This window comes from Takifugu flavidus, chromosome 18 (assembly GCF_003711565.1).
Source record: "Takifugu flavidus isolate HTHZ2018 chromosome 18, ASM371156v2, whole genome shotgun sequence".
NCBI lineage: Eukaryota > Metazoa > Chordata > Actinopteri > Tetraodontiformes > Tetraodontidae > Takifugu > Takifugu flavidus.
The window spans coordinates 7,246,070-7,262,663 of NC_079537.1; the positions used below are offsets into that span (position 1 = coordinate 7,246,070).

Consider the following 16,594-nt stretch of genomic DNA (forward strand, 5'->3'; position numbering starts at 1 on the left):
TTGGACATCAGCCGCCTGTCAGTCAGAGGCGATGGGCAAGCAGACACCCTCACGCCACCCAGCGCTGCTAATTAAAAGAATTTCTGCCTTGGAGACAAACAGGGAGGCGCTGACGTTTTTGTTTTTTATTTAATTTTAGAGATTACGTCACCTCTGAACAGGAATCTGGAAAGTGAAACCACGACGTAGATCTCTGAGACAGACAAACACATCTGGCCCACGTTCCCTCTGTCTGACCTTTCCTTATTCCTCCAAGCAGAAGCTGCGGCCGCACGCGTGAGCTCGTCCGTCTGGGCCCGTGCACGGGGTTTCCTCTTCTCTCCTTCCAGGTTTGACCATTTAGGTAATGAAGAGCGAGCGGGGGCCGTTCGGGATTTGATGCGCATGTGGAAACTTTAGCATCGCGCGCGGCTCTTCATCAGCATCGGAATAGACAGCCGTGCCTGTGAATGACGATGAGTCATACTAAACCCCTGAGATGAGATGGTGGCGCCTCACACACACACACACACACACACACACACACACACACACACACACACACACACACACACACGGGTCTAACAAACCAACCAGGCAGCTTTAAGATGCTCTTGAGCTGTTTGAGAAAATACAAAGACTGGTTATTTTGTCCATTCAAACGCTTTTTGTCAGCGCTATTTTGCCTTTTAAACTGCGATGCCAGGGCAACACATGGGACTGGAACGAGGGAGGAAAATAAGCAAACAGATGGACGTGATGGATGGCAGAGAGGCAGGAGTCACGATAAGGTCGCCAGTTCTGATAAATTATGGTGTTTAGCTCTTTTCTGTTTCTATTTTTCAAAGTAACATGATAACAATGTGCTCAAATGTGTTTTTTTGCAGTTTTTTTTTTAATCGGCTGCTTATCAGCCCGCCATCAGTGTGTCCACCCACCCGTCCGTCTGTCTGGCAGGTCTCCCTCCCCTTTCTGTGACCGGCTGCCCGTGACCCCTCGTGGCTTTCCAGCTGCGCGTCTTGACAACCGGACGGCGGCAAATGTCATAGCAGATACTGTCTTCCTCCATTTCGCGAGCATCTCCCTTTGTTCGGAACCTCATCCACACAGCCTGGCCAGACACGGCAGAGAGGAGTGGAGGGGATGACGTGTCCGCCTGTCTGTCTGTCCCAGAGTGTTGAACATGCCATTAGCGAGCGAAAGGGCAACGGCATCCAGGGGGAGGGGAGGATGCTGTGTGATCGGAGGAATCTCAGCGCCTGAGGTGTGTGCATAATTAGGGAGGTGGTAGCAGGAGGAGCTGCCGTGTTATTTTGGAACACGCTGGTTAAACAGGATGCTCAAGGTAGACGCGGCAGTGGCGGGTCTCAAGGAGGGCAGGGCAGGCATGACGTCAGGTCTATTTTCAAGCAGATTTCCAAATCGCCGACAAGCACGCGAGTTGTGGAGATAGCGTGGCGGTGGAGTGTCAGGCCGCGCCACCTTTCCAGCAAACTGCCTCTGCATCCATAATTAACTGGGACGACCAGGGAGGTAAACAGGCAGGGAGACGATCCATCCTTCCACAATGCTTTTGTGTGTGTGCGTGTGTGTGTGTGTGTGTGTGTGTGTGTTGTGTGTGTGTGTGTGTGTGTGTGTGTGTGTGAGACAGAGAGAGAGAGGAGAAGGAAGATAAATCCCGTCTCAAGCTGCCTCTGAAGATGATGCGATGAGAGAGAAGGAGAGAGGATATAAAAAGAACGAAGGGGGGGACTGTATACCAGCCGCAGCTCTGCGCATTATGAACCATCCAGCGGAACAATCAGATTCACCGTCACCCCCCACCACCCCCCAACCTTCCTGCTCCCCCGCCACCACATTCCTCTATTCATCCCCTTCTCCCTCTCTACGATATTTTATTTACAGTCAGGCGCATACTAAAAGTGTCAGATCTGGAAAAGGGTCCTCCAGGCTGTAAGGGAGAGCGCACGCTCAAACTCTGATCTCTTCACAGACTCCTAATCTACCATAACAATAAAGCTGGATATGAGGACGGCTCCCTCGCTGCGGTTCGAAGTGCAAAGAAATCAGGATAATCGGTCGCTCATCTAGACGCTCGTGTTTTTTTTGGAAGAGGTGTTTTTTGACTAATTATGAGCTGAACCTCATGCTAGTGCATTTACGTTTTCCATGCCGTGTGTGTGTGTGTGTGTGTGTGTGTGTGTGTGTGTGTGCAGATATTTCCCAAGAGCCCAGGTTGTAAAGCCCACTCAGTAAATCATCTGTCCTCCCTCTGCACCCAATTCTCATTCCCTTCTTCAAACCTGTCGTTCAATTACTTTTTATTTTGCGTACCTGCCCCACCCACCCCTCTCTCTCCCCCCTTCTCCCCCTTCCTCTCTCACTCTTTCATCCTATCAGACCCCCCAACACACTTGTGTTTTCCCTCCTGTTGCTGTGTAAATGTCACCGATTCAAGAATGTTAAAGGGAGAGAAACCAATCGAAGACAGCGATGCGTTCGCCTCATCCTGTCTATGCTTAAGCGGTGCTGTTAATCAGGCAAACGGACAGAATTTAGCCCAGTTCTCAATGCTTCGGACCCTGCTCTCTCAGGCCCCCCCTGCTGAGTGGAGGAACATTAACAGGGTATCCATAAATACAGAAGGTCAGCCCCATTGATAGGCGCACCTTCTAAAAGATGGAGTTGAAGGAGGAGGTGCAACATGGAGGTGGAGTAGAGACGTGATTGGAGTGTAGATCACAGTCTTCTGTTTGAGGCTGGGAGGAGGCAGGAAGGAGGGGGGAGTGATGTAAATTGATTGGGGGCGAATATTTTGGCGCAGTTCCTTTGTTTTAGCAACAGTGAAAATCCAATTAAGTGAGTGTCATAATAGGCTACTGAGGAGAGGAGAGGAAATGACAAAAACACTGATATTATCCATCCTTTGTTGCGTTCGGCAGGCTCGGCTGGGTAATCACACTTCCTGCCCCCTTATAAACATCTTATTTGGGTCATTGTGTAAACATACAGATGCTCTCCCGCACACAACTAATGGGGTGATGCCTTTCATAGCCTCCAGGCAGAAAAGGTAGGAAGGAGGACAAAGCCGTTTCCAGTGGGACGTGGAAGACATGTACACACCTTCAAAAGGATAACACACACCTGCCCGCAAACTTACTGTAAGGCGAGGACACACGGAGCTGAATGCACACGATTTTCAAGAGAGACAGACGATGGAGTCTTTCCATCAACTCTTGGACTGAAGGACGCTTTACTGCTTTCTGTCTGAGGCACAAACTCATATAAACGCACAGATATGAGTAATGCTGCTGTGCAGCTGGTGGGATGGAGCACTGTCCCTGGAGCAGGTGGAATGCACGAACATTCTTCTCTCTCTCTTTCTCTCTCTCTCTCTCTCTCTCTCTTGCTCTCTGTCTTGTTCTCTCTCTCTTTTATACACAGACAGAGCCAGATGTCTCTTGATGACACTGTTCCTTTTATACTCTTCCTTCACCTTCGTCTCTTCCTCTCTTTTGTATGGATGCATACACAAACACCAACATTCACAGATAAACAAAAACAGCACTTAGCATAAAAAACACCGCCGCCACCTGCACTCACATACTGGAACGAGTCCACCAAGCGCATGGTACACAAACGACACACTGTGACTGTGCTGGTGGAGTGATGGAAGCATGCGCACAAACACACACTTTCCCTTGGAGGCACATTGAGTTTGCTACTGATTGGTTTGGTAGCATAATTTTCTATGATCTTTTTTGTAGTCTGCTTCAACAGCTACTTGACCTCAGTCGTTAACGCATACTGACACGATAGTGTCAAAATCTGATTGGAATTGATCTTTGCCAATGAACTGAATTTATTTGCATCTACGAATAAAGCACCTGTGTATATATTTGCATGTTTGGCTTCAAGATGCTAAATCTAAAATGATTTCTTTAAAAAAAAAAAAAAAAAAAGCAGAATTGTTAACCCACCAAGCTAACACTAACCATGATGATATCTCTGTCTCTTTACTCTCACTTTCTCCCATGACCCTATGCAGAACCGCTAACCCCCTTCCCCTTTCCCATTTTACCTCACCTTCCCCTTCCTGTACTGGCTGCAGACGCAGAGAGTTATGCAGTCCTTCCGTGAACGCAGCGGTGGTTACCACAGCAACCAACCTTGCTACCAGCAGGAGCCCCATGAATTGTGCCGCCTCGAAACCTATCGCCAACACCCACATCATCCCCATCCCCAGCACCCACACCCTGGTCCCGGACCACATCCAGGCCCTGGGCCAGGGCCAGGACACCCCAGGTCAGGTTATGAGGTTCATTCACTGGCCAATCCAACAAGCATGTCTACCACTGTAGGAACTGGAGGAGGACCCAAGGACTGTTACAGCCATCAAGGTTACCCTGGATATGGTTCAGGAAATGGGAGTGGAAATGGCAGCTCAGCGTCTTCGCAAGCGAAGAAAACGTACACAGGAAGCAAAGTGCCCACACCACATCCTAGTCAGCATCTGCCAGGTCCTGGTGGATACGGTAACCACATGGGCCCTGGGAATTACTCAGCACAGTACATGAGTGAGGGCCACCTTCAGCAGAAGTGGGAGGATCCAGCCCAGATAGCACAGTATGACCAGGAGATGGTAGGGCGTATGGAGGCTGCTGGTACCCCTGCACCTGGCACCACACAGTATGCAGACCAGAATATCCTGAGCCACTCTCAGACCCAGTGTCACCAGCCATCAAACCCTGCATATACCAGCCCCCAACATCAACCCCATCCTACTAACCCTGCACCATCTCCTCTTATGTACCCTCAGAGTCACATGCACTACCCTCAGCATTCACCCTCTCCTTCACCATACATAGAAAAATGCAATCCTGTACCACATTGTTTTAAAGGTTACAATATCCCACCCAACTCCCAGTATAGCAGACAAATGAGCAGTCACAGCAAACTTAACCAGGGGGGGTATAGGTCAGGTCAGAACAATTACAGTTACCAACAACCTCCTTCCAGAGGTTTTGAACAGCAGTCCTCTTTACAGGCCATGACCAATCCCCAGGAGTCCCACCCAAAGTACCCACACTATAACCAAGCCCAGCAAAACTACTGTCTTTCAGATCTGTCTGTCAGATCACCCGAACAGTATTATCAGACTTGTAGTCCATCCTCAAGTCACTCCCCTGCACGCTCAGTAGGTCGGTCCCCCTCATACAGTTCCACCCCTTCACCACTAATGACCAATCCAGAGTCATTTCAGTATGGTCAGCCTCCTATGACCCCTGGAGCTGCCTCCTCTTCTTCATCCTCTTCAGCTGGAATTCAAGAGCAAGTCGGTAACAGCAGCATGTTGATGCCCCCACGTTCACATGCTTCACCAAATGTGCAGCATACGGCTTCGCACAGCTATACTACAACACCACAGGTCCCATCCATGAAAGAGCGTTTCTCGGAGAAGCTCTTGTCAAATCCCAGTTTGTGGAGTCTAAACGCACTCACCTCTCAGGTGGAGAACATATCAAATAACGTCCAACAGTTGCTCCTTTCAGAAGCCCTGGTGGCCAATAAGAAAGGAAATAAGCGTAACAGTGGAGGCAGCAACTGTAGTACAGGTGGAGCTTCTTCAAAAAAGGGTGATGAGTACAAAACTCCACCGTATTCCGATGGGGGTGCCAGCATAGTTGGTGGCAGCATGCAGGACCCATACTCGACTCCACAACACCAGTCACTGCCTATGGAACTCCCTGAGGGGGGTTATTCAAGCAGCAGTGATGAACAACTTGACAGGGGTTATTACTACTGTGGCCAGGGCAGAAGTCCCGCACAGGTACCCAGCAACATACAACTAAACCTGGATACAGCCTCCTCCTGCTCTATGACATCTCCAGATGATATGTCGACTAGATCTGGAGACTCAGGTCTGCACAACTTTACCCCCGACATTACCAGATGTCAGTCGGGGCTCGGAGGGGAAGACATTGGTACACCATTAAAGAGCATTGGTGATGAAAAATCGCCGACAAACGTTACAGTCTCTAGTCCTATGAAACATGATAGGGACTCTCCTTCAGATATACACCATATCAACATGTCTGTCAAAGAAAACTTTGAAGAATCAGCCTGGAGAGATAAACCATCTGACCAACAGGAGGTAACAGTAAACAAAAACCCTGACTGTGACACTATTCGGTCTTCAGAGAATCTCGATAAATGGTCAGATGAAGAGAAATACTCAGATCTCTACAGCAAAATAAACAAAGGTGTGACAGAAAAAAGTTATTGCTACAAAGAGACTGTATACCAAGAGGTTATGAAGTATAACTCTGATGCAAGAGACTCAACTGAACAGTCCCCGGCCACACTCTCAGACTTCAGCCACAAAGAAACTTTCAGCCAAGAGGTGAAATCGGACACTTTCAAATCAGAGTCTCCAACCACTTCTGAGAGCTCTGTTAAGACATTACCTTTCATTTCAAGGGATGACTTTGAACAGGATCAATATTCCACAGAGAAAGACGACAAGTCAGGGAACACATTTCCAACCCAAGCAGAGTCAGAGGAGAGTAATTCTGGCCAGAGAGCAAAGAAATGCGAGGAGGATGAAGATGTCCAAGTTGGAGGAGAGGATACAGGTGAAGAGGAAGAAGAAGAAATACAGAAACAAAACCACCATTCCCTTTCCCCTCCCCTGTCTACTGAGGAAGAATTGTTGGAGGAGGAGAAACTGAGTCAGTCAACAATGGAGAAGATCACAAATAATAGAGATGGCACACAGCAGTCTGTCGGAGATCTGCACAGCAAGATTGAAAGACAGAGTACTGAGCTTGATAGTGACACTGATTCTGCTGGTATTCTTGTTCATGCAAATGCTGCAGTAGCAGATAAGTCTGAAAGGGAAACTGCCATTGGTGATACTGTTCCTCAGCCCCAGTCTGCCATGCCAGTCTTCTCAGCTCTTAATGATAAAGCAACAGCATCTCTGTCCAGGGATCATATTGATCACGGTGATGCCAAAGTTTTGGAGCCAGATTCACCTCAGCTGCCAGGCAAGTCAATACTTCCCTCAGCCCCATCCTGGGCAGACACTCCACCCTCTCCAAAAAAAGGAGATGAGGACATGGAGCCAGGCATCAGCTGTGCCAGTGCTGTGACTCCTATGGCCAAACCAGAGCCTCTGGCCCCTTCTGCTCAGCCAAGGGCATTTGGGCGTAAGCAGGTAAGAGGACGACGGAGAATTATGAATTCAGGAGTCGGAATAAGACGACAGTTATGCTTAGAGCAAGACAGAGAAAAGGACGAAGGAGCCCCAATGCTTTCAGAGAAAACCTGCATGAACCCGAGCAAAACTGTTTTATTTTCAAATCAAATTGACCTAGTTCATCAAGAATCTATAGAGAGCCAAACTCCCAAAATGTTAGCCGAGGGACTCAATTCCCGAATGTGCACTCGTTCATTTAGTGCAATGGATTTGGTGCCCAAAGTGGAGCCCCATGTGAAGAGAAGACCTGGGCCAAAACCAGGGTCAAAGACTGGGTTAAGATTAGGGTCAAAATCTGGTCAAAAGCCAGGTCCAAAATCTGGAGGGAAGCCAGTCTCAAAAGCTGGTACAAAGCCTGGACCAAAATCTGGGGCAAAACCTGGACCTAAACCAGTAGCAAAACCAGTTGTGAAACCTGTTCAAATTGAACCAGAAATGCTACTGACAATAGAGACTCCACTAAAGCGTAAACCAGGACCCAAGTCAGGTTCAAAACCTGGTTCAAAATCTGGGTCTAAATCTGGCTCAAAGCTTGGATCAAAACCTCCTCTAAAAGCAGGTCCAAAATTAGTCACTAAACCTGGGCCAAAAGCTGCAGATGTTTTCCCACTTGCTGATACAGCACCCATCAAAGCCTCAGTGGGCCGCCCAAAAGGTTCAGTCTCTAAACTAAAGGTAGTACAACAAGAGGAAATGATCCAGTCAATGCCAGGGTTACAAAGCAGAGGAAGAAAAGGTCTAAAAGCACCACAGGAAAACCAAGAAATTACACCTGTCATCCAGGAAGAACCAAAAGCAAACCATGAGGCAAAATTGTTGGAGGAAGGTAAAAACATGGTCTTAAGATCCAGAAAGCCCTCCCAAGAAAAACTTGCTAAAGAGAAAGAAAAAATAAAAGAAGGAGATACACTACCACCATTATTAACAGAAATCAAAAGTAGTGACGTATTTCCAATTGTAGAGGAATCTGTTACAGCAGAGAAAACTATAACTCCCATTTCTAGTGCAGTCAAGACTATAGACATTCGGCCGGATTCACCTGGACAACTTCCCTCACTAAACATAACAGAACACCTCATTTCCGAGCAATCTGAAGAAAAGACATTGCCTCTGCTTAAACGGAAACCCAGCCTAGAAGTTTCCACAACACCAGTCAAGAAGAAAAGGGGCCCAAAGCCCAAAACCAAATCTGCAAAAACTCCCCAGGAACAGGGTGAGCAAGATATTCCTGGCCCCAAAAGAAAACGTGGTCCACCTAAGAAAGCGTCTGTAGTCACTTCATTGCCCAAAGACGGTTTTCCCAGCATCAATGAAGTTGATGCCCTCAATGATGTGCCTGTGGTTCCTCATTGCCCTACTAAAACAAAAGTTCTTCCACCTCGCAAAGGTAGAGGGCAAAAATATGAAGCCATGGTGCAGAAAATTACATCTCCTAGCTCTAAGAAACATCTCTCGATTTCTCAGATGGACAGTAATCTAAGTGATGATGTGGCAGCTAAGACTTTGCCGCAACATGTCTTAAAGGAAGATGAGGCAACTGTGCATGTTAACAGCACTGAAATGTTAGAGGAAGTATTAACAAATATAGTGTCTGTTCAGGATGAAATCAAACAGTGTAGAAGAGATGAACTGAAACAAGAAACAGAAGCATATGAGGTGAGTCCGGGAGTGTCAGCGCCACAAGGGATTAAAGAAGAGGTTGTAAATCCAGACAAATCAAGGGAGGAAAGTTTGATTGGGGGCACGGAGGTCAGCACCGGGACGATTCTGAGCACAGTTGAATCCGCAGTAGAAGTCAGCGCACATGAGAAGTGGACAAACCAGGCCTCAGATCATGTGTCTCCTGCTGATACAAAAACCAACAAAATGAAAAGGAAGAGATGGGACATGGTGGAGGCCACAGAAACCTCAGTGGCTATCTTAGATGCAGAGAATTTGATTGTGACCACACCAAGATTGGCCAAGCAGAGGGCCATTAAAAACAATCACGAGATGCACCTAAAGCAGAGGAGGAAGAAGAGAAAAGACCACCCAGCCACTGAAGAAACAGATACAGTCAAGGAGACAGACTTGGATATCACAGAACAAAAACAGGAAGAAGTAGAAGGGGATGTAAATACCACAGAGTCTGCATTTCCCTTTCCAGTCAGCACAGATGGGATCACAGAAACCCCCCAGGTTACAAGCACAGATTTTATTCAGAGATCCAAGAGAGGCAGAAAGCCCTCAGCAAATGTAACTAAAAAGAAAAGTAAGGCTTCACCTGAACAGATACCTGTAAAAGCAGTTAAGGTCCACAAAAAGCCCGGGCCAAAACCTGGGATGAAAGATGCCATGGAGGTTATTGAGGCAGTAGTGAGGGCAGCGGGGCATGAAGGTGATGAAAAGGGTGAACTGGAAAGAAGGGAAGAAGAGGACAAGGAAAAGACATGCCTTGTGGGTCCTGTTGTGACAGTTTCAGAGAAACAGATAGAGACAATTTCTGTGAAAAGAATCAGATGCAAACTCGCCCAACAGAACTCAAAACATTCTTTTTGTCCTTATGTACGGATTAATAACTCAAGGGACTTTTCCTCCTGGTGTGCCATAGTCAACAAGCCTGACGATGCAGTAATATTTCAGAGGCGACGAAAAAAGGGTATACTCAGAATGAGGAATCCCTTCACTGTTGCAAAGGGAGTGTCCCATTCTGTCGCCATGGTACAGGGACCCTTAATAGACAAAGGTGTCACAGACAGGAGTATTACATGTAGTCTTTGTGGTAAGCCAGCAAATTGTAGGGACCTTGGTGATTTGTGTGGGCCCTACTACACAGAGGAAGATATTCCAAGGAAAATACTGACCATCAAACATACAGAACATCTCAGGAATGAGTCAGGGAAGACCGGTGACGGTAACAGTAGCAGTAACAGTGAAGTCCCGGGCTGCTCCTCAACAACAGAGGGGGAGACAAGCACAGAAAGGGATGATGGTATGGAATCGACCACTCAAGAAGGTGGTGGTGGTAGCAACCGGCACCACCACTGGCGCCATCGACAGGCAGGAAGAACAGAACAAATGGGACAAGCAGGTGGTCCACGGAGATTAACTCTTCAGGAAAGGTTGCGGAGGATGCAGCAGCTCCAGGCCAGTGGCTCGGGAGCTCCGAGTGACCAAGAGGGCAAGGAGACTATGCTCCAAAGGCTACAAGCGCAGGCAGAGGCCAACCAGCACTGGACACATGAAAACTGTGCTATATGGACTAAGGGAATAATAATGGTTGCCGGGCGGCTATACGGACTGAAGGAGGCTGCCAACAAGTCAGCACAAACGGTACAATGAGATTCTATATACTGATGTTCACATTATTCTGAAATCATGGCTTACTTTCAGTTATTTTTTTCCTGTTTTTTCTTCCACCTTATGTGCCTTTATCATCATGGTGTTTCTTTATTGGTCTTGGTCCATATGTCCGTCCGTCCGACTAACCCCAGAGCTGCTACAAGTGCCAGATTGTGGGGGCGTCCCTCAGCTGCTGCTGGAGAGGCTGCTCTCATAAATACCACTATGTCTGCGCCAAAGAGATAGGTAAGAGACCACAGTGAGAAAGGAATGGCAATAAAGGATAAAAGCAGTAGAATGGTCACGAAGGGGAAGAAGAAATTACAGTGGGGCTACAAACAGGAAATTAAACACGCATTTAGAGTGCAGTAGGTTAAAGGAAAAACTGAAAAAGGGTGGAAAAAGAGAAAGCGGTGGAGAATGGAGCCCTGATGTGTGTGAGAGAGGGAGGAGGGTGTGTGCATTATTGATCACAACCCCTGTGGCTCGGTCCATCTATTGTGCTGTCTAGGGACCAACGGTGCTCCTGTATGTGCATTTGCATGCCATCCCTACATGTGCCTTCTTGCCTGGGTGCTTGCTTCAATGCCTCCCCATGTGCTTCCTGTAACCACGTTTCATCTGTGCCTTCCTGTTCGTTGCGTGTTGCCCTGGCTGTGTCATTGTTTTCAGTATAAGTGAGTGTCAGCACGTGGGCTGCGTGGCTTTTCTTGCTCACCTCATGCTAAGAAAGCACAGTGTAAGGATTAGAAAGCCTGGTGCGTCTGTGTGGCTAGCACAAGGTGCAGCGTAAGACACCTTTTTAATCCAGCTGAGTGCACCAGGAACTTCCAACTTCCTCCCAACTCTGTCTCTCTGTCTCTCTCACTGTCATTTATCTGTCTTTTATGTAGGATCAAACAATATCGAGTTTATGAACACAATCTTAATGGAATAAACTGTCCCAGTCGACTAGATGACGATACCTACATTGTTACAAAAGGACGCATCTGATACTGGTTTCAGGATTTATGCAGCGCTAGTTGCATCCAGTTTATGTTTGATTTCCTGTTTGCATTTGTGGGGTTTTTGATTGCTGTTTACTGTTTGTTCCTTTCTCTTTTCCTGAAAGGCTGCACATTCCATGAGGACGACTTCTCCATCAAATGTCCGAAACACGAGGTAATACAACTAATTCCTGTTAGGCGATAACTGCACGTCAGCTTTTATCTATTTATGTGGGGTTTCAAAAGCTTTTAAGCAGGACCAGGTTAGTGGCTGGAGGATGGCCCAACAACCTCTCTGGCCCAACATTAGCATTACTGCACATTATGTGTGTGCACCTCTACTCACTTCTATCAGCTCTGTGCAATTTTTGTTCATTATTTTGTTATTTTCTCCGCTACTCCCTGCCCTATTTTTTGAACCGGTTTCTTCAGCTCAGTTCAGCGGTGCCTTTCATCCAGCGCACATTGCAGTGAGACGTAGCAGCGCCGTGGGTAGATATATACGACACTGCACAAGACAGAAAGCAGAATAGTGGGTCAGTGTAAAACAGGAGGAGAAATCAAAGGACAGAGCACCATACATATCAGTATATATGTAGACCACCAAGGCCAGGCTCAGGTTCAGGATCAGGATCTTGGAATGGAGCGGGATTTCTTTTACAAAATCGATGTGTACCCAATGACCTTGGTAAGCTAAAACCAAGGCAACCAGCAGCGCCTGTGTGAACGCTTAGTCGGTGTGTCTTTTGTGTTTTCCTGGCACTCAACACCCACTGTTTTGACTGCCGACCGGCGCAAATACAGCAGGTCAACGTGTGTTTTTGTGCGCGTTCATGTGGAGAGGACTTTCCTGTAAAATAGACGCCATCTTGTGGTGACACGAATGCACTGCAAGGCAGGGAGGAAGGTCAAATGCAGAGGGAGGCAGGAGGAAGCGACAGCCACGCTGACATTCAGCGGGAAGCAGCGGAGTGTTGAGGCAGCACTGGCACTTTTCTCCCATCCACCCTCCCTTCTTTCTGCATCTCTCATTCCCTCCCTCTTTCTTTCCTGTTTTCTTCCGTGCAGGATGACAGGGATGAAATGCTGGCTACTGATCAAAACAACCCGCCCAGCATCCGTGCCTGCTATTCTCCTCACATGCTCTCTCGCTCTCCAGTTCCCATCCTCTCATTTTCTCATTATTTCTCTCTATTCCGTGTCTTCTGTCATTCCCATCGTTTTGTGTCTGCGCCTCCCCCCCCCCCCCCGCCGTCCCGGCTCCGTCTCTCACCCCCTTTCACCGCACGTCTCCTCCGTCCTCATTTTCATCCTTCCTTCCCTCCCTTACATCCTTCCTCGTCCCTTCCGTACTCTTCCTGCCTCTCATCTCTCCGCCACCCCCCCCCCCCCCCCCCCCACCTCAACCCCCGCGTCTGAGGAGCGGAGAACGAGTCGGGGATAAAAAGAGAGGAAGACAGAGACGTTGCTGTTAGCCGCTGAGGCAGAGCTGTCACCAGCTGGGGGATGTGAAGGCCTGCGTGTCGGGGTCTGCGCCGTGCCAATTTACGTCGAGCAGCCATAATCAAAGGAAAGCGCTGACGTGCACACGCAGGAATCACAATCACCCCACCCATGGGCCCCCTCGCAGCCCTCCTTCCCTTGGTTTCGGAGTAATGGAAGACGCATATTGATGAAATTGCACACGCACGCTGTTTTCAACAGCGGATTCTCCAGAGCATAGTCCGCGTCCACGCTGGTTTATTAACAGGTGACCTGTGCGGCAACGAGGAAAAACGCCCGCGTTCGCGTGGCTGCGGACCGCAGAGAGAACGTGAGCGTGACGCCCTCCTCTGTCGCGCGTGTGAGCGAAATGGAAGGAAAGCTGTTGCAAATGCGCTCACATTTACCAAAATATCATACCCGGAACACGCGAACCCCCAACACACGCACACGGGATCAACCTCCGATTGACGTGAGTTAGACCAGAACGTGGCGGGATAAAAGAGCGGGATATAAAAGAAAGGGACCAGAAAAGACAGATGCAGCGACACTGTGGGCTGCGGAGGCAGATAAGGGGAAAGAAAGCGCTCGCCGCCACAGCGGTGCAATTAGTGGGCGTTCCTGCTGTGTCTCTCACACTGGAGCTGCTCCACCGGCCAGCCACATCCATCCCCGCACGCCCCGCACACAGGCACAGCGGACAGCTCCCTCTCCCGCCTGCAGGAACCCTCGCGAGGTGCACGTATGGCGAGGCTGGTGCCGGAGGTGCGGAACACCCAAAGACGCGCGCTAAATGATTGGAAATGTCATAAATGTCACTGCGCGCTAAGCTCACCGCTGCGCCCTGATTGCACGGCTGATGTATTAGACTTGGGAGGCCTCGCAACGTCCGCCATAGCTCATTGGTTCATTTCTTCCCTTCCTCTGTGTTTGCATTTATGGAACCCTCTCGTCCCATCTACCACAGGACCTGTAAGATACCACAGCGAGCCGCCTCCGCGACCTCCACCGGCCCCCGGCCAGCCCAGCGCCGCCTGTCCAGGAAGTCAAACTAATAAAACCCTTTTTTTTTTTTTTTTAAAAAAAAAAAGGGGGGGGGGGGGGGGGAAAGCAGATGCCTGAAACTTACAGATGATGATGATGATGATGATGATGATGATGATGATGATGGGCGCTGGAAAGGGATGAAAGACCGAAACAGGCCCCGGAGAGTGGGGGCCGCTGCCACTGAGCCTGGTATTGGGGGGGGGGCAGCTGCGCTGTGTCACCAGAGACCCGGCGCCTATAGCGCCCAGCGCGCACAGCAGCACTGTTTGAGATGCAGAGCGCGAGCAGCGTGCACGCCGCCTACGGATGGTTTCCTATCATATTCAGACACCTGGTGGACAGGACCATACCTCTGGCCATCTTGTCTATTAGGGTGCGTGCGTGTGTGTGTGTGTGTGTGTGTGTGTGTGTGTGTGTGTGTGTGTGTGTGTGCGCACATATAGGTGTCACTTTGCAACCTGTGTGTACGTGCACGCGGGCCCGCGCCGGTTCAAGATCTCTCACGCATCCGAAAAAAAAGCAGCAGCACCACCTGCAGAAGTGGCGCGTCTCGACGTGCACGTTTGTGTTGCGCGGTGAAGCGACACACGGGGGGGGGGGGGGGGGGTACATGCTGACGTGCTTCACAGGTTCAAAGATTACTACATTATTTTAATAGGACGCTCTCATCAGATGTATTTTGATGTGCATTTTGGCTCTACGTCATTGCACCTTGGTATGTGCTTGTTCTTTTTTCTTTTTTTAAAAATAATTATTATTAAGTGGGGGGAAAGTAAAAGAGGGAGGGAGAACTTGATGACAGCGGCCTTCCTCGCTCAGAAAGATGCAGGCTCCAAGGGCCCAACCGGGAGTCGGGTTGTCTCACTGCAGCTCTGTATACAGTCCGGATGTACAGCTCAGCATCACCATCAACGTGCGACCATCTCACCCACCGCAGTCGTGCCCGAACCCCCTCGCCGGTCCCCCCCACGCCCGTCTGTTTGTGTACAGTATCTCTGATGTAGCCTCTGTCACTCTTCCACGCCGCGTAACAACACCGCAGTAAACGGGTGTCAGTAAACGGTCATATCAAAAAGGAGACATATTTATCAGAATATATAAGAAAGTGGGAAAAAAGTAACCCACACACACCACGCCACACGTTCTCTTTTATGAAGCTCATTATTTAATGGTGTATATAAGTATTTGATGCTGTTTAAATGTAAGATGTGATGTACTAAAATAATTGTGTATAGTATTTCCTAGAGATGTTTATTTTCTATAAAATGGAATATGTTATTGCTTATAAAAATGTTATTAAAAGAATCCATTGATGAAAAAAAAAGAACCTTTGTTGGGAATGTCACTGGCCTTGAGGCGGGAGCATGCCATTTTATTGATCCTCATGTCTTTGTTTGGCATCGATGACACAGCATCACTTTGTTTGAGATGTTTTTTTGTAACGCCAATGTGAAATATACCAGCACCTTTCAATGCTGCTACGAGCAACGCCTCTTGTTTTTGTCTCTCCTGGACACACGCCGCCGCCAGCACGGATGGGCGGAGCGTTAACACACACACGCACCATCGACACTCGCCTGAGGTCCGTGTTGCTAGAAACAGGTCGGTCCCACCGTTGCCTTCAGAATGGCCTCAACTCTTCCACGTTCACCAAGGTGTTGGGAATGCTCCTCGCGGTTCGGTCCATGTCGACACGATGGCTTCGTGGCACATCTATGCTCTCCATCCCAAAGGTGCTCGATTGGATTAAGATCTGGTGACTGTGGTGGCCACTGGCGTCATGTTCTAGAAAGCAGCTTTGGGACGTGGAGCATTCTCCATCAGAGGATGGGTCCGCTGGGGACACGCCTAACCCCAATTCCCAAGCACGTAGTGGCGTTTAAACGATGCTCTATTGGTACTAAAGGGACCAAAGTGGGCCATGAAAATATGACCCACACCATTTAACCACCACCCGCCGCCTGAAGCGTTGATCCAAGGCAGGATGGACCCATGCCGTCATGTTGTTTAGCCCAAATTCTGAGCCGACCATCTGAATGCCACAGCTGAAATCGAGAGAGCTCAGGCTCTTGTCCAGTTTTGTCAGCTTCACGTTCCCGTCGATAGCGGCCGGAGGGGCGGCAGGTGTGGCCCTCTGCTGCTGGAGCCCTTCAGGGTTCCACGTGTTGTGCGTTCAGAGATGCTATTCTGCATTCCTTGGTTGTAACGGGTGGTTATTTGAGTTACTGTTGCCTTTCTATCATCTCGAATCAGTTTGTCTATTGTCCTCTGACCTCTCATATCAACAAGGCATTTTCGTCCGCACAACTGCCGCTGACTGGATATTTTGTCTTTTTTGGACCATTCTCTGTAAACCCTAGAGATAGTTGTGCGTGAAAATCCCAGTCGATCAGCCGTTTCTGAAATACTCAGACCAGCCCGTCTGGCCCCAACAACCATGCCACGTTCAAAGTCATTTAAATCCCCTTTCTTCCCCATTCTGATGCTGGCTTTAAACTTCAGCAATTTGTCTCGACCA

At 48.7% G+C, this 16,594-nt stretch overlaps 1 protein-coding gene across 1 annotated transcript; it reads left to right on the top strand.

Moving 5' to 3' along the window:
• The first annotated feature begins 2,199 nt into the window (after positions 1-2,199).
• Positions 2,200-15,560, top strand: LOC130514877 (retinoic acid-induced protein 1). Its single transcript, XM_057014724.1, has 4 exons — positions 2,200-10,552; positions 10,714-10,807; positions 11,673-11,722; positions 13,997-15,560. The coding sequence occupies exons 1-4, from the start codon at positions 4,103-4,105 to the stop codon at positions 14,003-14,005; spliced, it is 6,603 nt and encodes a 2,200-aa protein (XP_056870704.1). The 5' UTR covers positions 2,200-4,102; the 3' UTR covers positions 14,006-15,560.
• The last annotated feature ends 1,034 nt before the right edge of the window (positions 15,561-16,594 follow it).